Source organism: Crocuta crocuta, unplaced genomic scaffold (genome assembly GCF_008692635.1).
Source record: "Crocuta crocuta isolate KB4526 unplaced genomic scaffold, BGI_CrCroc_1.0 scaffold469, whole genome shotgun sequence".
Classification (NCBI taxonomy): Eukaryota; Metazoa; Chordata; class Mammalia; order Carnivora; family Hyaenidae; genus Crocuta; species Crocuta crocuta.
In genome coordinates, this window is record NW_027531907.1 from 604,595 (window position 1) to 627,496 (window position 22,902).

The 22,902-nt window shown below is 38.7% G+C and overlaps 1 protein-coding gene across 4 annotated transcripts in view; it reads right to left on the reverse strand.

Moving 5' to 3' along the window:
• The window catches only part of HERC2 (HECT and RLD domain containing E3 ubiquitin protein ligase 2), a 273,851-nt gene that overhangs the window by 192,808 nt on the left and 58,141 nt on the right, over positions 1 to 22,902 (reverse strand). For all 4 annotated transcript variants that reach the window (XM_077774615.1, XM_077774617.1, XM_077774614.1 and 1 more), the window contains exons 5-15: positions 22,458 to 22,677; positions 18,298 to 18,398; positions 17,593 to 17,749; positions 15,481 to 15,591; positions 14,514 to 14,685; positions 12,295 to 12,468; positions 9,674 to 9,862; positions 8,909 to 9,060; positions 6,501 to 6,658; positions 6,298 to 6,411; positions 3,377 to 3,628 (exon numbers count right to left, since the gene is read on the reverse strand). In XM_077774615.1, coding sequence (XP_077630741.1) covers positions 3,377 to 3,628; positions 6,298 to 6,411; positions 6,501 to 6,658; positions 8,909 to 9,060; positions 9,674 to 9,862; positions 12,295 to 12,468; positions 14,514 to 14,685; positions 15,481 to 15,591; positions 17,593 to 17,749; positions 18,298 to 18,398; positions 22,458 to 22,677 — 1,800 coding nt within the window. The remainder of the gene's footprint in view (positions 1 to 3,376; positions 3,629 to 6,297; positions 6,412 to 6,500; positions 6,659 to 8,908; positions 9,061 to 9,673; positions 9,863 to 12,294; positions 12,469 to 14,513; positions 14,686 to 15,480; positions 15,592 to 17,592; positions 17,750 to 18,297; positions 18,399 to 22,457; positions 22,678 to 22,902) is intronic.

The following is a 22,902-nucleotide window of genomic DNA, read 5'->3' on the forward strand; positions in this document are numbered from 1 at the left end:
CCCTAATGTGGAAACTTAGATTACTTATTCTTTTTAACATCCATAACCACACATAATTAAAAATTTTTTTCTTGTGATGAGAACTTTCATTTTTTGGATTTGGATGAGAACGTTCAAGATCTGTTCTCTTAGAAATTTTCAAATATACAATAGAGTGTTCTTAGGTATAGTCACAATGCTGTACACTGTATCCCCAGAACTCATTTCACAACTAGAAATTTGTACTTTTTGAGCACCTTCACCCATTCTGCCCACTTCCTAACCCACACCGCTGGCAATCACCTAATTATTCTCTCATCTATGAGTCTGGTGGGGTATTTTTTTGTGGGGTTTTGTTGGGTTTTTTGTTTTGTTTTGTTTTGTTTTAGATTCTACATATAAATAAAATTCATAGTGTCTGTCTTTCTCTGTCTGATCTATTTAATTAGCATAATGCCTTTAAGGTCCATCCATATTAACACAAATAGAAGAATTACCTTCATTTTAATGGCTGAATAACATTCAGTCATACGTATATACTGCATTTTCTTTATCTACTCATCCATCAGTGGACACTTAGGTTGTTTCCATACCTTGGTTACTGTGAATAATGCTGCAGTGAATATGATGCAGATAACTTTTTGCATTTGCAAATTTATTTCCTTCAGATAAATACCCAGAAGTGAAACAGGTGGATCACATGGTAGTTGTTTGTTTTAATTTTTGCAAAGCATCCTTACTGTTTTCCACCATGGCAGTACCAATTTACATCCCTATCAACAGTGCACAAGGGTTTCTTTTCGTCCACATCTTTACCGAAACTTGTTATTTCTTATCTTTTTGATAATAGCCATTCAAAGAGGTATGAGGTGATATCTCACTGTGGTTTTGATCTGCATTTACCCTGAAGATTACTGATGTTGAGCAACTCTTCATATATCTATTGTCTATCTATAAGGCATCTTTGGAAAAATGTCTACTCAGATCCTCTGCCTAATCTTTCAAAAAATTGATTTTGGGACAGGTTTGGTTTTGTTGCTACTAAATTATATGAGTCCTTTATATGCTTTTATATTAATCCCTTATCACATATATGATTTACAAATATTTTCTCCACTCTAGAGGTTTCCTTTTCATTTTGTTGATGGTTTCCTTTCCTGAACACAAAGATTACTGACTTTAGATCTTGCTTCTTATATGCATTCAGTGTAATAAATCTCCTTCTACGCACTGCTTTCACTGCATCCCACAAATTTTGGTAAGTTGTTTTCATTTTCATTTAGTTCAAAATACTTTAAAATTTATCTTGAGACTTTTTTGTTTGACCATGTGTTATTTGGAAGTTTACTGTTTATTTTTCAATATTTTTTTAATGTTTATATATTTTTGAGAGAGATTGTATGAGTATGCACAAGCAGGAGAAGGGCAGAGAGAGAGAGAGAGAGAAAGAAAGAGAGAGAGAGAGAGAAAATCCCAAGTGGGCTCTGAGCTGACAACAGAGAGCCCAATGTGGGGCTTGAACCCACAAGCCGTGAGATTATGACCTGGGCCAAAGTTAGACGCTTAACTGACTAAGCTACTCAGGCACCTTGTAAGTTTATCTCCATGTACTTGGGGATATTCCAGCTATCTTTTCTTGATTTTTAGTTTAATTACATTGTAGTCTGAGAGCACAGATTGTTTGATCTCGCTTCTTTTAAATAAGGTGTGTTTTATAGCCTGTATTGTGGGCTATCTTGATGAATGTCAAAGTACCCTCTTCATTAAGGAAGCTTTCTATGATAAAAACTCTTTTTTTCTAGAGTCAAATAATATAAAATATTTTCCTATTTAAATAATGTTATCTAAGTATTGTATTTTTGCTTATTAGTAAGTCTAGTCCGTTAAGCGTCCGACTTTCGCTTAGGTCATGATCTCGTGGTTCGTGGGTTCGAGCCCCGCGTCGGGCTCTGTGCTGACTGCCAGCTCAGAGCCTGGAGCCTGCTTCAGATTCTGTGACCCTCTCTGACCCTCCCCTGCTCGTGCTGTCTCTCTCTCTCCTAGAAATAAATAAAACATTTAAAAATTTTTAAAAAAAAGTCAACATAAAAATTAATTCAGCTGCAAAAATTAATTCTCCTTACTAGAGTAAGGAGAACATTTCTATCCTAAGAGCGTATCAGAAGTTGACAACAACCAAAATGTACCAAAAATTATTTATATATTTTCATGGTAAGCTCTCTCTGTATCTAATAAATGTCGCTAAGGAAGTGTATTTCCTTAGCTAAATGAAAAAAATATAAACAAGAAGGCTAATGAAATTCAAACACAGCTCCATAACATAAACCAATTGTATTACCCTACAACTATTTTCCAAAACTTAGAAAATAATAAACACCATAATACCTTGTTATCAAGGTATTAATGTTTTAAATGAAAAATTATAGGGAAATGGGGCGCCTGGGTGGCTTAGTCGGTTGAGCGTCCGACTTTCGCTTAGGTCATGATCTTGCGGTTCGTGGGTTCGAGCCCCACGTCAGGCTCTGTGCTGACTGCCGGCTCAGAGCCTGGAGCCTGTTTCAGAGTCTGTGACTCCCTCTTTCTCTGACCCTCCCCTGCTCACGCTGTCTCTCTCTCTCTCCTAGATAAAACATTGAAAAAATTTTAAAAAAATTATAGGGAAAGAAACTAGCAAGTCCTATGTAAAAGTCTCCCTTTAAATTCTCTTGACAAGCAAAAACATAAAGTAGGATGCAGCACAGAAATCCAATAAACTTCATCTCTCATGTCAAACACAGGCCAAGGGCTCTTTCTATGACTAAAGCTGTAACATAGACAGGACCATTTGTTTACATATTGTCTATGGCTGGTTTGCAGGTACAAAAGCAGAAAAAGAGTAGTTGAGACATACAGTGTACAGTACTCAAACCTAATATAGTCTGGTCCTTTAGAAAAACAGTCTGCTCACTCCTTAGATAAAGTAAAGCACTTCAGGCCCCACCTGTTACACCTATCACCAACCTCTCCCACACTTCAGAAGGCACCTACAAAGCACACCAACACGCCTTGGTTCCCATTTTATCTAGAAAGCATGCTAGATGCCCTTGAAACCAAACAAGCAGAATTCTTGTTGTTGTTATTATTATTATTATTATTATTGTTATTATTCTCACCATTATTTGTAAAACTGAATGAATTTCAAAATAAATCTGGTGAGAATAATTCTATACCATTTTAAAACACAGACAAAACCATTTTCCATTTATAATCTATACCTATAAAAATGTGGGTAGAAGCCTTCTAATGATTAGTAAATTCATGAAATATTTAAGGTAAATAAAAGAAAGACCTACAAACTTTAAAAGATTACTAAAGAAAAAGCTTCAAAGGGTTTTAAAAGTTTTCATTTTGCACTTACCTTGCAAGCCTTCCAAGAGTTTGGGATAACGAACATGTTCCTCTGTTCCATGCCCTAGTCTCTGGTTGTCACCTTTTCCCCATGAATAAACTTGGCCATCTTTCGTCAAAGCAATAGAAAACTGACTTCCACATCGGACTTTCACAACATCCAAGTCTTGAAGCTTTTCAATAAGCTTTGGTGTTTTGCAGCCATCACTACCACCTCTGCCCAATTTTCCATAGTCACCATCTCCCCAAGACCAAACCTGACCTAAAAAATACAAATATATTTATAAACACAACTGTACATCTTAACGCAACCTCTAAGTGGCTGAAAATACTCAATATATCCAATAACATAAATCAACACAACTTATATATATAGTTAACAATAATCAGGTGACTATTGACCAAATGAAATCTAGTATATACTTCAGGTTAATATAGAAGCAATCAGAAAAGGAAAACTAGGTATGGTTTTTTGTTACTATTTTTGTTTTTATGTTAGCTAAAAGAATAATAAAGGCCTGACCTTAGTAGTTTGTGCTCAATGACTGGGTTCAGTTCAACCAAGTAGTGAAAATAGAACAAAAGCCCCAATGCCTCCATAAAATACCATAACTGGGCCCATTGCACACAGCTACAGCTCCCTGACCACTGTCTCTTAAGTCTGCCTGCACAATGTTCCTGTCATGCTGACCACAAGTCAACTGCAGGACAGCATTTCTTTCTATTAATGTTTGTTAGTGTAATCTAATTAAATATTACATAAAGCAATAAAATAAATTGCAAAAAGGTGTTTGTTTTATATTTACTCTGATAATTTGCAAGAAGTCAATAAACATGAATTATTGAAAAAGAAACCTCTTAAATTAGATGCAGGTGAAAACTGTAGAGGAGAAAAGAAATGATAGGAAATGTAAAAGAAGAAATTATATTACTCCATAAGTGACTAAATTTTTCCTTTTTTTTTTTTCTTAGAGAGAGCACATGAGCAGGGAAGAGAGGTGGGAGGGGAGAAGGAAGGAGGAAGGGAGGGAGAGGGAGAGGGAAAGGGAGAGGGAGAGAGAGAGAAATAGAGAGAGAGAGAAAGAAAGAGAATATGAGAATCTTAAGCAGGCTCCACACTCAGTGCAGAGTTCGAACTCACAACCATGAGATTGTGACCTGAACCAAAATCAAGAGTCAGACGATCAACCAACTGAGCCACCCAGACACCCCACCATTCTATTTTAAATAATCTAAAGATCAGCAAATTTTTAAAAATATTTTTAATGTTTATTTATTTTGAGAGAGAGAGGGAGAAAGCAGAGGAGGGGCAGAGATAGAGAGAGGGACAGAGAGAATCCCAAGCAGACTCTGCAGTTCTAGCACAGAGCTTGATGCAGGACTTGATCCCACGAACCATGAAATCATGACCTATGCCAAAATCAAGAGTTGAATGCTTAACTGGCTGAACCACCTAAGCGCCCCAGCAAACTTTTTGTTAAAGCTCAGAAGGTAAGTATTTTTAGGCTTTGTGGGCAATGTGGTCTCTGTTACAACTATCCAATTGTTCCCCTGTCACAGGAAACAGACACAGACAATATGTAAGCAAGGTGGCATTCCAATATCAGTCTATTTGCAAAAACAGTCAATCCCTGATCTAAAACTGTAGATGATACACTAGTAGTAGTCAGTGAAAGAAACACAGCAATGTTCAAACACATACACAAACATCAGAGGATGTGCATACACTAATATGCCTTATAAAATGCCTGTTGTTCACACAGCCCAACACACAATTCCCACTTTCTCCAATGTTTTCAGTAAGCCTGTCACCCAGGACCAGACTCACAGACCAGCAGGCTTCTACTATACCAGTCATCTCAAAAAAACAGTAACATAGCAGGATATTTCCCTTTATGACACCTGCACCAAAGAAACATAGTGTGAGGTAAAGAGCATGCACAGTTTCCAGTCCAGGCAATTAGTCAACACTTCACACGGTTTTACTTATATAGCAGTTTCACACTAAGAATTTAAGAACAAGCCCTAATAAGGCTTATTTAAGAAAAGACTTACTTGTTAAGAGTTTTATAAAATATTATCAATCACTCAACAATGGACACTTAAAAACAAGTGTCAAACTGAAAGATTCATGCCAGAAGAAGAGAATTTTCAGATGACTGATGAAACCATCTTTTCTCTAAGACTTGTAGGAGCAGAAGTAAGATGACTCTATGCCTATTCTTTAGTGGGAGTTGGGGGGAGGGGGTGGGCGGGCCCTACATGGACATGAAGATGACTGAAATTATTTTTGTCCTCTCACTAAAGAAGTTCCCACCCAGAAGTAAGGTAATTCTCAATCTGCCAATCAACTGCTGTGGCAGAGGGCAGACAGGTTCCTCAGCTGATTTTGACACCCCCCCACAACTCTGAGGACAGACCCTCACAATATTAACAAATAAAATCGGTATAAATAACCATCAAACCTGATAAATATACCCTGAAAAAAAAAAGCAAAATGAGTACAGTCTCACTAATGAACACAAAAACAAAAGTAAAGTAAACAACAAGCCAACAATGCAGCTTCATACTCTGAATCCACACAGACTAAGCAAAATTCACCACAGGGAATCAAAGATAGCTGGACATTAGGAAACATAATAATCAGAAACAATTCATAATGTCAATTATTCTACTGTAACTCTCATTTTTTATTAAAAAAATAAAATGCCCAAGTAGGAAGGATGTAGCTGCTAACTAGCAGTTTTGGGCAACGGAACTTAAAAATCTTATAACTTCTGGACCTCTCCAAGGACCCAGAGGTGCACACCACTTAAAGTTGGACAAAGGGACAGCCACATGAGGTGCACTCTACTCCAAAGCTCTCTCCTTCTAGAGAAGTGGCACTCCTCATCCTGAGAACCTGCCCAGGACAGCATGAGCAGTGCATACCATTCTCCGTCACGGCCAGGGTTTGAGCATCCCCGCTTCCGCATGCCACATCAATGACCTTCAATCCTTTGAGCCCAGCTACCAGCATTGGGATGGCCTCGTCTTCACTGGAGCCTTCAAAGAGATAGGACTATCGTTACTGTAAGTCCCTCAAAAGGGGCAACCTCCCACAGCATGCTCGAACCAGCTCAGAGCAAATGTACCATGGCCTAGTCGGCCGTAGTTCCCTCGGCCCCAGGTGTACAGCTCCCCCTCGGCAGTGATGGCCGCACTGTATGTGCTTCCACATGCGATGTGCACGACATGCTTCCCAGCCTGCTTTCCAGAGAAAGCAGAGATCACCTTAGGCTCTTCCAAAGGCCTGTGGAGAGAAAGGGAACAAATATGAATATCCTTCTAAACATGTCCTATTAGTATTAGCAAAGAAAATAACTATCAGAATAAACTACCAGAGTGCCAGGACAGTTTGGCCTTTCAGCTATCTTATGAAGTGATTAAGGAACATGGAATTCAAACACCTAACATTTCCATGATTGTGTTAACTGGGTACCCAATGCCAAGCATGACATCCAGGAGGAATATCAAAACAGTGTTAAAGACTCATATAATCAAGTCCAGAGCAGCTTTGTTCACAACAATCCAAAACAGCGGCTCATCCATAGACAGACAACTCAGCAACAGGGATAAATCAAGTACTGACACACCCAACAACTTGGCTGGAGGCTCAGGAACTCTGCTAAGTGAGAGGAGAGAGGGCAAATCAGTGGTTGACAGGAAATGGAGGTAGGGAGCAAGAGTTGACTGCAAAGGGTTCAAAGAAAATTGCAGGGGCAATGGAAATTATTTGTGTCTCAGTTGTAGTGGTTCCCCAACTGCATGGATATAATGGAACTCATCAAATTGTACTCTTAAAACTGACGGATTTGTAAACCTCATACAGATGGTTAAAATTTATACATTTGTTAAATAAATGAGGAAGGAATGAAGGAGCAAGGTTTACTAATCACACTCCAAATTATATTTTACAACCGAAAAGTAGGAGGCAGTAAGGATTCATTATGTAGTGGTCTTACTAGTTGGCTCTTCGCTTTCAAAACTAGCAAAATACCGGGGCGCCTGGGTGGCTTAGTCGGTTAAGCGTCCGACTTTCGCTTAGGTCATGATCTCGCGGTTCGTGGGTTCGAGCCCCATGTCGGGCTCTGTGCTGACTGCCAGCTCAGAGCCTGGAGCCTGTTTCAGAGTCTGTCACTCCCTCTCTCTGACCCTTCCCTGCTCATGCTGTCTCTCTCTCTCTCCTAGAAATAAATAAAACATTTAAAAAACAAAAAAAAAAAAACAAAAAAAAACTAGCAAAATACCTTATTCTTATAATCCAGAATAATGTTTACTGTGATTGGGAACACCTACTCTAACCTCTCCAAACAAATGATTTATTGACTTTGTGAACCACTATTCTGCAAAATAAATAAATGCATACAGAGGCAGGAGCACACACAGGCACAGGGAGAGCTGAACAACCCTATTTTGATACCACTTCTTCCTGTTCAGCTCGTTTCAATCCCCCAAGTTTCTCTCCAACTCCTAGCATCTAGCACTTAACCTCAACTGAGTATCATTTTACTACAAGGCAGTTTATTCTGTAATTTAGTACAAATTACAACTAGCATACAGGAAGTAAAAACTAATGCCTCCACCCTGTATCTCCATCCTTTCAAATCCTATGTGCCCTGCCCATCTCATCCCTTTCAGTCCAAGAATAACAACAATTCTAAATTCTGTAGTTATCATTCCTTTGTTTCTCACCATCATTTTACCACACTTGTCTGAATCCCTTACAATACTGCCAAGTTTGGAACATTTCTGCTGAATGCTAGCATGCAATACACATCGCTCAGCTTTTTTCATGGTTTGGGATTCTACCCAGGGATCTCCAACTCCATCCCACTGCAGTTGAGAACAGGCCAGACTCCTCTCAACAATGCTGTGCATGCCTCTGACCACCTTCAAGTGCATCTTTAATTTTAATCAAGTGCCAAAGTTTTCCTCCACCAGGTTCCACTCAAACCAGCAACATATAAAAGGGTTCCCACCACTCTGTGGCAGCTGTGGTAACTCTCCATTTTTACAACATTGCATTTAGAACCATCATTTTGTTTTATTCCTGGTCTCTCACAATAATCAAAAGCTTTCACAAAATAGGACATGAAGAAACATTTTTGTACCTATGAAAATTAAATGGCTCAAGGAAAGGGTGATCTTATCTGTTAAGAGATATACTGAAGTATTAGTGAATGAAGAAACAAATAGTGTGAGATTTGCTTTACAAAATCCACAGTGTGGGGTGTGGCATGTGTAGTTAAAACAGGAGTGGCAAAAGCTGGCAGCATTCCATCTGGGAAAGAAGAACATGAAGGCGAATTGATGTCACCTTCTGTACTGGGGCAGAAAACCCATAGCATCACCCAGGGGCTGACATCTTGATAGCTTTCTCTACCCTAGCCCTACATGCCAGAGCAGCTGGAAAACACCCATTCAAATCCTTTTCCACCCTATTTTGGATACAGTAACTCAAAAGGAGAGAAGGTCAATTACAAGAATGGGCCATACATACACAGTGTCCCCATGGCCCAGCCTTCCGCCATCCCCACAGCCCCAGGAGTACACCTCTCCAGTGGCTGCCAGAGCCAGGTAGTGGTGACCATCAGAATGGGCAGCAATCTTTACAATGTTTCTGGAGGCAAGACCCTGGACCAGCTGTGGGGCCTAAAAGGGTAAAAATAGGAAGAAAATTAGTAAGTATTCCAAGGACAATGAAAAGAGCAAGACTCTTCTCACTTGTGCATCTTATTTTAACAAACCCTCTTAGAACTGAAAGAACGTGAGCCTATGGAGGCTGCCAGCCAGCTGTCCAGATACCCTGCCCACTATCAACAGAAGACTGGGCAGCCTCCAAGCGCTCTATGACACTCCTACGCCACTTCCACACAATGGAAACTCACAACCCCAGGTTAAGAGCACCTTTCTTTAACAGGAACATGCACTACCAATAAGGCCCAATTTCCTCAGATTATCTGACACTGCCTCACCCACAAAGTCAACTGAGTTTACACATGTAAAGTTAGTTTACAAATGGGATTCATAATGGGCAATAAGTGTTACTATAAGGAGTTCCTGATCTTAATAATTAAGAAATTCTGCCCCAAGCTTTTGACAATAACAATTACGATTGAGATTATTAAATAAAACTAATAAAATACAACGAACAGAGGTTTCTAAATCTTCAGAAATCAAATGACTTAAAGACTAGACACCTCTGTAGCTCCTGTAGTAGAAAACCACCCACCAATGGAAGCAATCTGGGCCCTAGAACACCCACCAGTGTGTCACTGTTGTAGGCCTGCGTATACACACGGCCATTCCTCGACAAGATCAGGAAGCGCTTCTCAGCACAGGCAATCTGCGTGACCCCCAGATTGGCAAGTCCTTCACACTGAATTGGACCAATCACATTGGCATAGTATTTCCATCCTATTAACCCCCATCCTATGACCTCTTGCAATGATCCCTATAAGATAACAAAGTAAACATTTTGTTTAGAGTGGCAAGAAAATTTCTTTCTTAGTCAAAAGAAAGAATAATTTATGCTAAGAGTAACACTGAGATACTGTGGGATAAAAAGAAAGCAAGTAAAGAAAGGAGCTGATCCAAAACATAAAATAACTCGTAACATCCCATATTATTTCAGTTAACAGGTAAGATCAAGCATATTTTCCCACAGCATTTCATTGTAACAGAGCCCATTAAAAAGTAATATAAGTAAATCTTAAACAAATTTTAAAATGCTCCAACCGTATTAGGTTACCGTTTTTACCATAACAGGCAGAAACCTGAAAGCCAAGGCTGGCAGACAAGTATCCTACTATTGGTGAGAACAAGAAGAATCAAGTTGTGTGTGAACAATTTTGTGATAATTAGCTAATGTGTCCACCCACATCAGGTACATCACCACTGGTGCATGCATTTGCACAAACAGGAACAAATGTACAAGGTTGGTCATTGCAGCACTACTGGAATACTACGCTCCTGGCAACACGGTATCTACCACAAATATCATTTTACATCCATACATAGAATACTGAGTTGTGTTAAAATAAAGAGAGAGTCTTTGTTTATTGATAGAGAAAGCTCCTCAGTACATAGTGTGTAATGACAAAAATAAGCAACAATATGCTACCACTATTGTATTCATTTCAGAGAACACTGAAAGGATATGTAAGAGACTAGATAAATGAAAAGTAGCAGGTGCAAAAACAGGTGGGTGGGGAGCAGAGAAGTAACATCGTCTCTGCATTTAATTTTGATTTTTGAACCATGTGAATATACTTATTTGGAAAAAAACCCAAATGATTATAAAATGAAATAAACACATATCCTGCTAAAAATAAAAGTTAGAAAAATCTGGATTCAAATTCAGAATTATTCTGTGTGACCCTGGCAAAATTCACTGCCACTCCAATGGCAGTTTTCTCATCAATACAATGGGGCAGTGTTGTGATGGTCAGATGCAACTGCGCATGTGAAGTCCTTGGGTGGCCTGCACTGGCAGGCTCTTCACACGTGTAGATTAGTGTCATCACTGCTCTGAGCAGTATTACAGACAGCCTGTGTTCTGAGCTCCTAGTGTACAGAAAAGACACTGGAACCTCCCTGAGGAAGGATGGCATGTGGTTGTTTGGATAAAGGAGAGCTCTCTGGAGATTTATCTCCTGAATCTGGAACCTGCAACACTGAATTGGGCCCTCAACCCATGTACATCTAGGTTTGCTCATCACTCGCTCTCACTACTGACAACACCTTAAACTGTATACATGTTTAAACGTGTATGCCAGCAGGGTGTCTGGCTGGCTCAGTTAATAGAGCATCCAACTCTTCTTTTTTTTAATCAAATTTAATTTTATTTAAAAATTATTCACAATTAATTATAATTTTACTCTTTACTTTAAGGGATAATCTTCAATGTTTCTTAAGAAAAATTATTTTAAAAACATGAAAAATAATTTTAGCTTTTTCACTTCTACACATTTTAACATTCTGATAAACATATACTCAAATTTTGCACTTTGAATACAATTATATTTATTTATTCTTTAGATATTCTCCATAGAATCCACAGAACAACTTATACAGAAATTTTGATTACAACTATATAACTGACATAAAGGCAAGAAAAATAAATTTTATGAAATACATAATAATGTATTAATTATATGTCATTTTATAACTTATCCCTAACATCACCAGCCCACCAGAGACTATCCAGACATGTAAAATAATAATTAAATCCAGTTATCTTGATATTTTTCTTACTTTCAGTCATGCAAAAACATTTAAACACATTTTTTTTTCAGTTCTGTCAGTATGTGTTTTTGTCAAGGTGAAAGCTAGAGGAAATTTTATTTGTTAATGTGATTAATAACTACTAAATATTTAGACATAAATTCCATGGGCCTTCATTTGTACTCTTGCCCTGACCTCATTTTTTATAAAATAGTACATAGTGGGGCAATGGTAAAAAACTGTTCTGCCATGCTTGAAGTCCAATTTTATAAAGGAATTGAGGGCTCAAGAGGATTACTTAACTTTCCCAAGATCACCTAACTAGTAAGTGGCAGAGGTAGGACTTGAATTGCTAAATATCTTTCTGTAAAAGTATTAAGGTCACAGCCTACCCTTTTTTAAACTCTATTTTAATTTTAGTATAGTTAACATGCAGTGTTACATTAGTTTCAGGTGTGGAGCATCCAATTCTTAATTCAGGGTCGTGAGTTAAAGATGCACATTGGGCATGGACCTTCTTACCAAAAAATAAATAAATAAATAAAAGAACTGTAAGCCAGCCCGACCCCCAATACCAGAGAAAGTGGCACAGAATGAGAATCTCCTGAAAACTGTAGTACATACAAAGATACAATGAACAAACACTGTTACCACATATACCTTATGAGATGTTGGCGAGCTACACAGAGGTGGCATACAGGGAGTAGCCAGGCGGTCTAAATGGGCCATGACAACAACTGCAGTCTGTCGTAAATCAATGGCGAGTTCATTATCTTGTGGCAGAGTAAGGTATCTCAGGAAACTCTCATTGGGGCTCAGAGGACCAGATAAAAGCTAGAGAAGAAAAATAAACAAGCATCTTCAAAAAGGTGAGAAAAATTCAAGTAACACAATTAGCCATTAACAACTCTTTGTATTTTGGTATTCACAGTTATGCATCATCTACTCCTTTTGTCATCAAATGAGAAGTACTGTGGATGCACTGACCCTACACATTTGCACACTTGCTGTAAAACTGCACACAGTAGTGCCTGCACATTTGCACATCCATTACTCATGTGCATACTCCACACAGGTCAATGACATGCGCAGACATCCTGCAAGCTCCCCCTTCCCCCCCCCAAGGCCAACAGCCCTCAGAATGCAGAGGAAGCTTCTTATGAACACAGCACTATACCTCAACCTGGCTTTGCAAACTGAAAACCGAAACCACTCACTTATTTTAACCTAAATACCACTCTGAAGAAAACCTATTGTTACTCAGACATTAAGTAACATTAAGTAAATCTAATTCTTCTTTTTTAAAAATGTTTATTTATTTTGAGAGAAAGAGAGCACAAGAGGGGAAGAAGGGCAGAGGGAGAGGAGGAGAGGGAGGAGGAGAATCCCAAGCAGTCTTCAACTATCAGCAGCCCAAAAAGGGTCAATCCCATGGGATCATGACCTGAGCCAAAATCAAGAGTCAGACACTTAACCAACTGAGCCACTCAAGCACTGCAAATCTAATTCTTCTAAAGGCAGAAAGCCTTATTATGATTAAAGACTGCCACATGACTGGAAAATTAACTTTATAATGGAATGGCTGCCTTTCCAAAAAGAAAGACCTACAAGATCAAACTTGTACCTCTAAAAAGAAGCAGTCCCAAGGTTCACACCCAGGACCCAGGCAGGTCCTCCTCTGCCACCAGCCTCATTTTCCTAGGACTAAACGCAGTGACAATTTAGGTGACACACTCCATGCAGTGCCCTGCACAAAGGAAGGGCCAACAAAGTAAGCCACTATTTTCTTTCTTTCTTTTTTTTTTTTTAATGTTTATCTATTTTTGAGACAGAGCATGAGCAGGGCAGGGTCAGAGAGAGAGGGAGACTCGGAATCTGAAGCAGGCTCCAGGCTCTGAGCTGTCAGCACAGAGTCCAACGTGGGGCTCAAACTCACAAACTGTGAGATCATGACCTGAGCTGAAGTTGGAAGCTCAACCACCTGAGCAACCCAGGCACCCCCAAAGTAAGCCACTATTTTCAATGCTCTTTTTATAATATGTATGTAAAAGTGTGCATGTCAGACTTGGCTTTGTGCTGCAGGGCAGCTGGTGCTCATTGATCTGTCTTCTCCATAAACAGTATATGGAGGAACATGGAGGAGAAGGACTTATCAGACTTCTTTAGGCAGGGTCAAAACAAATGAACATTAACCACTAGGCAACTACACAACCTACCTCATAGTGGAGCAGCACATCCTCAGAATGAAACACACAGTCTATCCCACACCAGCTGAGCCTCAACAACTTGTTCCACTTCCCCACATTATTACTGCAAGTGCTCACTTTGTTCTTAAAATACTGTTTGAACTTTTACCCATTTTCATGTCTCTATTAACTAACTCTTTCATGGAAGTGAACATGCCTTCTTTACATCTTCCACAGTATCTTAAACTCCCTCTCCACCACAGCCAAAGCACAACATGACTGGTTACTGGAAACACACAGCAATAATAAACCCACAAACAAAAGGCTCAATGGCTCTAGTCCAGCAAAAAAGAAAACTACATGGTCAAAAAGCAGTACAGGAATCTCTCTAAAAGTGCAAGTTGATACACATCAAGAAATACATTTTTCCTACTAAGTACAAACAATCCAGAACACACACACAAATGCCATATGCTCATGTGATATTCCACCACATCAACTGAAACTCACCCCATGATACTCCACACTTGTCCTACATCTGACTTGCTGTTGTAATCATCAAATATACAATCTACCTTAGAGACAACTACTGCCACAGACATGAACTCTGTTCTTGTTTATAAAAGCCTAAACCCTTTAGGATAACTAGATCAAGAAACTTACTTAAATGCAAAATTTTGTTATGATACTTACGTGAGTGTCACCCTCTGTATGAGGAGCATCTTTACTGCAGATGATACTCTGGAATCTTTGCAGCAAGGGGAGAAGGGGAGCACTGGTCCCCTGGGCTGACCGCTCGTTGTCAGTTTCCTGTGTCCCACTGTCCCACAATTGAAGCAACAACAGGATGGCAGACAACATTTGGCTGAAAGAGAAAATATCTTTATTATCTAGTAAAAACAAAAGAGCTTTTATTGCCATGGTCTGTCAAAAATAAAAGCAGACAGCTGAGTAAAATAGAAGAAATACTTTATATTGAAAAGGAAACTAAAATAATGCCATGAAAACAATTCTTAGCAGTAACATCACTTAATCGATGCCAAGATTTTAGCACAACATATCCACCTCCTGAGAATAAGAAATATAAAACCAGTTAAGAAGTTCAAACAGCACTTTCTAAAGAGAATTTCTAGGACCTTAAATTAATAGAATAAAAATCAGTATTTGAAGAAAATTAAAAGAAAAAAAAAATCACAGGTCCTAGACTACAAAAGTTGAACATAAAAAGGAAGTGAAGAAAAGCGCCTGGGTGGCTCAGTCAGTTAAGCGTCCAACTCATGATTTTGGCTCAGGTCATAATCTTGTAATTTGTGGGTTTGACCCCTACATCGGGCTCTGTGCTAAAGGTGCAGAGCCTGCTTGGATTTTTCTCTGTCTCTCTGTCTCTATCTCTCTCTCACCCTCCTTATGCCCTTCCCCCACTTGATCCCTCTCTCAAAATAAATATTAAAAGAAAAAAAACTTTAAAAAAAGGAAGTAAATAAAAACCTAAGTGTACCCAGGTTGGAAAGAAGAAAAAGTCATGGGATATGGTTCTTTGATTATAGAATGCCACACATTTTTATAATCACAAATGATTCAATGAAATGCCATAAAATGAAACAGATGTTGAGATACAGAGGTGTTCCGTGAAACGCTCCCAGCCTGTGGCACGCCTTACCTCAGTGTGCCTCTCTGCACAGCCAGCTCTAACAGGATGGCCAGGGCCAGGTGCTGGTCCTGCAGGGGGATGCTTCCTGGCCCTTTGGTACCAGGCGTTCCATGAACATCCCTGAAATGACAGCAGTGGATGCAAGAACAAAGTAACATGAGAATTTAAAGATAGTGTGTATATTATTAATATTTAGAATCAAGTTTCTGAGACTTGCTACTCAAATTTAATCAGAGACTTTAAAGTATACAATTAATGGGGCACCTGGGTTAAGCATCTGACTTCAGCTTGGGTCATGATTTCATGGCTTGTGAGTTCGAGCCCTGCATCAGGCTCTGTGCTGATAGCTCAGAGCCTGGAGTCTGCTTCAGATTCTGTCTCTATCTGAATCTGCCCCTCCCCTACTCATGCAGTCTGTCTCTCTCTCTCTCTCTAATATAAACATTTTAAAAGTTTTAATGAAAAATAAAAAATATACAATTAACTTATAAAGATGTTTTTATTAAAAGACTACAGACACAAAAGATGACAGCATTAGAAAACATATTCCAGTTTCCACAGCATAAAATTATTTGTATCATTATTCAAATCACAAGTAGAAACATGTTTAGATATGTTTCCACTTTCAACGAAATGTAAGGCTAGTAGAGTATCAGCATCCCTCTATGGAAATGGAGAAAAATCAACTTCTAAAAGCACCTGATACCTTATAGACAAAATTTCTATGCTTATTTTATCTCTTATCAAATAAAGATTTTAAATTTTCCCCAATAATAAATAACAAGTCTTCTGAACCCAAGATGGAGAAGAAGGGCCTTCTGTCATCAACATTATAGTTGAATATTTGAAATTACAGTTAACCCTTGAACAACGAGTTTGAACTGCACAAGTTTACTTATATGCAGATTTTTTTCAATACAGATACTGGAAAATTTTTTGGAGATTTGCAACAATTTGAAAAAACTCACAGATGAACCATGTAGCCTAGAAATACCAAAAAATTAAGAAAAAGGCATTATTATAAGAATACAGTATTTAACACATAAAACATAAAATATGCATTGATCCACTGTTCATGTTATCCGTTAGTTTAGGGAAAGTCAAATATTATATGCGGATTTTTAACTGTGTAGAGGGTTGGCACCTCTAACCCCTCATTGTTCAAGGATCAACTGTGACTGAAAGCCTATTTTCAGGGCCCCCAGCCTGAAACCTTGTCACAGTGCCTTTAGCACAGAGACCACAGGTGTCCCTGCACACTGGAAGGGGCAGAGCAGTGACCTCTTGACAAAGCAAATGAGAAAAGATTCATCACTCCTCTAATAATGTCTTTAGTGCTGAATTACGTATTAAGTATACATACTTTTTCTTTTTAAAAACGTAAAAATTTAAAGTTAACAAAAATACATAACACCAAGACCAGAGTGCAGGGTTTTCCTTATAGAAAAATGATTCACATTCAAAAAAACTTTACACTAAAAAGAATAGATTCAGGTTTAAACATTTTGATATTGAGTAGTTGTTTAGTACCACATCATCTATTAAGATAACACCCATCACTCAGAATGGTGGCATCCACAGTCTAACTGAAAGGCACATAATAGATGCTCAAACATTTTATGAATGACTAATCCCCAAATCATATAATACCTGAAAAAAATACTATGAAAGTATTTTTCATTTTCCATCTGATTCAATATGAGAGCTTCCTGGGTCTGATGAGAATATCAAAAGCAAACATTTGAAAAGCTGAAAACCAAGATCTAGAATAACACAGCTGAGGGTGAGCTGGAAACAACACACAAACCTGTTCTAAAGAGAAGGTGGGACAGACTTTGAAACATGTTAGAACCATTCACACAGTTAAGATGTGAAAAGAGGCGCCTGGGTGGCTTAGTCGGTTAAGCGTCCGACTTTCGCTTAGGTCATGATCTCGTGGTTCGTGGGTTCGAGCCCCGCGTCGGGCTCTGTGCTGACTGCCAGCTCAGAGCCTGGAGCCTATTTCAGAGTCTGTGTCTCCCTCTCTCTCTGACCCTCCCCTGCTCACGCTGTCTCTCTCTCTCTCCTAGAAATAAATTAAAATATTAAAAAAAAAAAAAGATGTGAAAAGAAAGAACTCACCCTGTCACGACAGATCTGAGGAATTTGGTTGCTCTCTCTACCACCTCCAGCCACACAGAGGACACAGTGCTCTCATCGAAGAGTGAGGCCTCAGGCAGGGCCCTCAGGGCATCCAGGGACTCCTGCAATAGCTCACTGCACAGGTCCGCATCTTCACCTGGGCACACACATGCATCAGAGGAGGCTACCCACTCCTCAGGCAGCACTGATAAGGAAAGCCCTCCCCACTCTCCCAATTGGGCCTTAGACCCCTCTGTGTGAGACAATGCCACTGTCACATTTTCACTCCCTTTCTTCTCAATGAGATACTCTAAGAACTCAAGAGGTTAAAACCTAACACAGGTGTCCCAAAGTCAGTTCTTTATTTTATGACTCTCCCATGAGCAATTCTAACTTATTGTTCTCCTAGAAAACAAATCAGCATTGGGGCGCCTGAGTGGCTTAGTCGGTTAAGCGTCCGACTTTCGCTTAGGTCATGATCTCGCAGTTCGTGGGTTNGCAATGTATACACATACATAATTTTTCTTTTCTTTTTTTTTTTTTAAAGAACAGACCTAAAAAGTCAAACAGACTAAAGCCTCTCATTCTCGTGAAGCACAAAGAGCATACGGGATCAGCCCAAGGACATGTGGTAGCAGAACTGAGAAGAGAACCCAAGTATGCTGATGCAGTGAGGAAACCGAACAACACTCTGGGCCCTCATACCTGATCGCCACGCCCTGCGTAAGAAGGCAAAGGCAAAGGAGAGAGCTGCTCGGGATCCAACTCTCGCAAGTCCTTCCACTCCTTTGCCTGTGGGCCGGGAACTGCAGACAACACAAATGGGAGTTATGATAACTGGTTAGTCAGAGGAATGTGTAAATATTAAAATAAATAACATGGAAAGATTTGTACCAAAATGTGATCACTGACTTTCTTTAGACAGCAGGACCACAAGTGACTTTTAGTTTAATATTTAAAATTTTTACCAAATGTCCTTTGTAAAGGAAGTTTCCACTTCGAGGGAAAAAAAGACATTTACAGAGAATTTTAAATAACTTGCAGAACTGCTCACAAAATAATCTCAGGAGCTGATATTATTAGTCAGGGAGACACACATGGTAAACAGAAAATAAACACGTAAATACATAAATAGAAGAGATTAAAGTTCATGTAGTAAAGAAAAGGCAGGTTGGGGGGGGTTGAGAGAACAATACGACAAATACCTGAGACTGCAGGAATCTGTATTTGCTTTGAACCCTTTTGGTCTATGTGATGACCAGGAGTAGAGACCCCATGTACCTGTCCTAGTCTCTTTCACCCCCATTGCTGAGTTTATCCTCCTCTGAATTTGGTGCATCACATGTCTTTTTAAGCCTTTTATTGCTGATGTATGTAAATTTAACAAGATATGCATATTTTTAAAAGTTATACAAATGGTATACCATGACATCCTAAAAAAAAAAAAAACACTAGAATACAAAGTAGTGTACAATATAAACTCAATCATGCCTAACAAATAATTTTATTTTCAATTTTATACTGTTGAATACATATTGTATTCTTCAAACTTACTATAATTTGCTTTCACAATCGGGGGAAATGCTATGAAAAATGGGTAATGATATCAATGACCTTCCCAAGATACAATGTCAAGTAAAATTAGCAGTGAAGAATGTGGGGATCCCAGAGAGGCAGCTAGTATGCACATTCTGTGAATCCTGAGCTCTATGAGGGAAGTTCATGAGGAAACACAAGAAACTGTAATTAGTGGCTGCCTCTAATAGCGACTGGGTGTCTGGGAGACAGGAATAAGGAGATTTAAATTTTATTTCTGAATGAGAAATACAAGATAAAGATGTATAATAATACATGTGGTCTTTAAAACAAGAAGTACATGAGGCGCCTGGGTGGCTCAGTTGGTTAAGCATCTGACTTTGGCTCAGGTCATGATCTTCATGCTTGTGGTTTCGAACCCTGCAACGGGCTCTGTGCTGACAGCTAGCTCAGAGCTTGGAGACTGCTTTGGATTCTGTGCCTCCCTCTCTCTCTCTCTCTGACCCTTCCCTCCTCACTCTGTCTCTCAAAGATAAATTTTAAAAACATAATAATAAGTAAAAACTTTCTCTCTTAAAAAAATTAAAATTAAAAAAAAAAAAGACAGGAAGTACACATGCTGAGTCTATTCAGATGAGGTAGGAAGAGCCCCCTCCAGGAGAAAACTGCTCCAGGAAAAGTATGAAACTAGGACTACCCTCAGGCAATCATAATGGCCCCTAAAAAAGTGCCCAACAGTCCTCAATCTGCACAGTGTAAGAAATGGTCAATCTTCAATAAGTCACTCTCTATCTATTTTACAGATATTCAAGAAAAAAAAACACAAATAGCTTGGACCCACTCCCATCCACACCAGTCAACTATCCAACTCATTGTTAGTTCCACAAAAAAAGGTAAAACCCACTACTCTCCAGTAAATTGAGAAATGAGAAAAATCTACAAAAATTTAGAAATATCAGGACACATCTAACAGAATGGCTAAAACAAAGAAACAACACCACAAACACTGACAATGATATGGAGAAAAAAATCATTCATACATAGTTGATGAGACTGTACAGCTATTCTGGAAAGAGTAGAGCAATGTCCTATAAACCTAAACATAAGACCCAAGAACTGAACTCCAGGGCATGTGTTCTGGAGAAATGAAACTGAGGTTCACACAAAAACCTGTCCACAAATATTCAAAGCAGCTTTATTCATAATACTCGAAAACTGTAAATAACTGATGTCCTTCAATGGATGGTTAAATCAAATGAGGCACATCCATGTCACTGAATTGTACTATGCAATGATGATACATACGACTATTTGGAAGAATCTCAAGGAGAAAATGCTGACTGGAAAAGGTTACATAATAGACATGAAGAATAGATTACTGGCTGCCAGAGGATAAGGCAGAGGCAAGGGAAAAGGAGGTGAGTGTGGCTATAAAAATGCTCCTTGTTCTATACTCTTAACTGTGGCAGTAGTGAGAGAAATCCAAACTTGTGATAAAATCATTGGGAAACACAACACACACAGTGCATGCACATATGCACTGAGAACATGTAAAAGACTGAGTTGAGAACCTGTAAAACTGAGGAAACCTGAGTAAGAGAGGTAATCTGTATCAAAGTCAATATCCTCATTGTGATAGTATACCACAGTTTTGCAAGTGGCTACCACTGGGGGAAGGCGGTGAAACGTATAAAGAATCTGTACTATTTCTTATAACTCCTTGTGAACCCACAATTATCTCAAAATATTTATTTTTTTAATCTTAGGAGTTGGCTTGATTCAGTGAAAGATAAGATTTCAATTAATCCATCAACTCTTATGTTACCACAAAGGAAAAAGCAGAGAGAAAAATCAGTTGGGGTCTAAGCCACTCCTGCATCTTAGAGAATTCATTTTCATTCAGCAAACACAAGAACACTTAGAAAGTCTTAGACTCTATCACCCCCATATGCAGAACCCCCCCCCCATCAATGATTACTGTAAAGACCACTCACTCTCCAGCCAAGAAAGAAAGAACTGTGCTGCTGGTTATTACCACATGGGCAGGAATCCTCTTCTGTCACTTGGTTTAATTTATCTTAAAACTACTATTAAATATAGGACATGTAATGTGATTTCAACTAGGTTTAAAAGGAAAAACACATGAAATATGCTACATTTAGCATTTGTTGTCTTCAGGTAACAAAATAAGGTTTTCCCCCCTGCTTCTTCCTGCTCCTGTACATTCCATGTGCTCTCTAGGGAATAAAAGTCAGTATTACAATCAAATAAAACCAATTCTTAACTACATAAAATATGAGTTATATCTGGAAAACTTTTAATAAAGCCTTCTGAGAACAAAACTGTGATAGAAAGCTACGTCTGAGAAAAGTCTGCTGATATATATCAATACGTTAAAAATCATATGCTTGAAAGCATCTCTTATAAAAAAAAAAAGAATAAGATGGAACACCTGAGTCACTCAGCCAGTTAAACATCCAACTTCAGCTCAGGTCATGACCTTGCAGTTCATGAGTGAGAGCCCTGCACTGGGCTCTGTGCTAACAGTTCAGAGCCTGGAGCCTGCTTCAGATCCTGTGTGTCCCTCTCTCTCTGCCCCTCCCCTGCTGTGCTCTGTCTGTCTCTGTCTCAAAAATAAATAAACATTAAAAAAAAGTTTTTAAGTAATACAAGAGTAAGAAAAGCACTTTAGGAAGAAATTAATGGAGCATCTAAACTAGCTAGGCACTAAATATTATGATCTGAGTATTCCCTATCCAAAAGCAAAATAAAACAAAACAAAAACAATATAATGTTCAGACCCCATTTTCAAAAATCTAGATATGCTTATCTATACTTTCACTGGCTTCCACAGTTACCAACAGAAAAGCATTTTAAAATAATGGAACAGGAGCACCTGAGTGGCTCAGTCGGTTAAATGACCAACTTTGGTTCAGGTCATGATCTCACAGTTCACAGCTTCAAGCTATTCATAGGCCTCTGTGCTGACAGCTCATAGCCTGGAGCCTGCCTCAAATTCTGTGTCTCCCTCTCTCTCTGCTCCTTCCCCGCTTGTGCTCTCTCTTTCTCTCAAAATAAACATTTTTTAAAAGTTTCTTAATAAATAAATTAAATAATGGCACAGATTAAGAAGCATAGTCTGTTACTCTCAGCAAATTAGCAAAGCCATTCTCCAGATTATGAAACATACAAAAAGGGAACGCAAGAATAAAATTTCATAAAATGAAGAAACAGACTATATTGAAAGCTGTACTTAAACTTTCCTCAACCAAAGAGCCTGAACTTTATATTTAGTTGGCATCAGGATTCCTTCTTCATTATATTATTACCTTTTTTTATCCACGGGAGGCAAAGAAATGCTGCTGCTTTTCCACTTAACTTTGACATTCTCTTGGAAAACAGTTCTATTCAAGGCAATGAAATATCGTTCTAAGATGACCAGCCTCTGCTTCAGTCTCAGGGCTGAAAGGGTGGTAGTGGCAGACTGGATGGCCAGAGCTTGCTGCTCTTTAACCAACACAGAAAGACATTCTTTCAATTCATTCACATCTAGAAAACAAGAAAATAACCCAACCTCTCAATATCTAGCTCATAGTTTATTATAAAGTTGATAAAGTCAATAGTAACAATAATATGTAACACTTGAGTATTTAATATGTGCCAAAAAAGGTTTTAAGCACCTTATACATATTAAGTAACTCTCAGTCATCATCAAGAGGTAGTAGTGTACATGTATTTTAAGGAGGAGCAAACTGAGGCACAGAGAATTTGTTC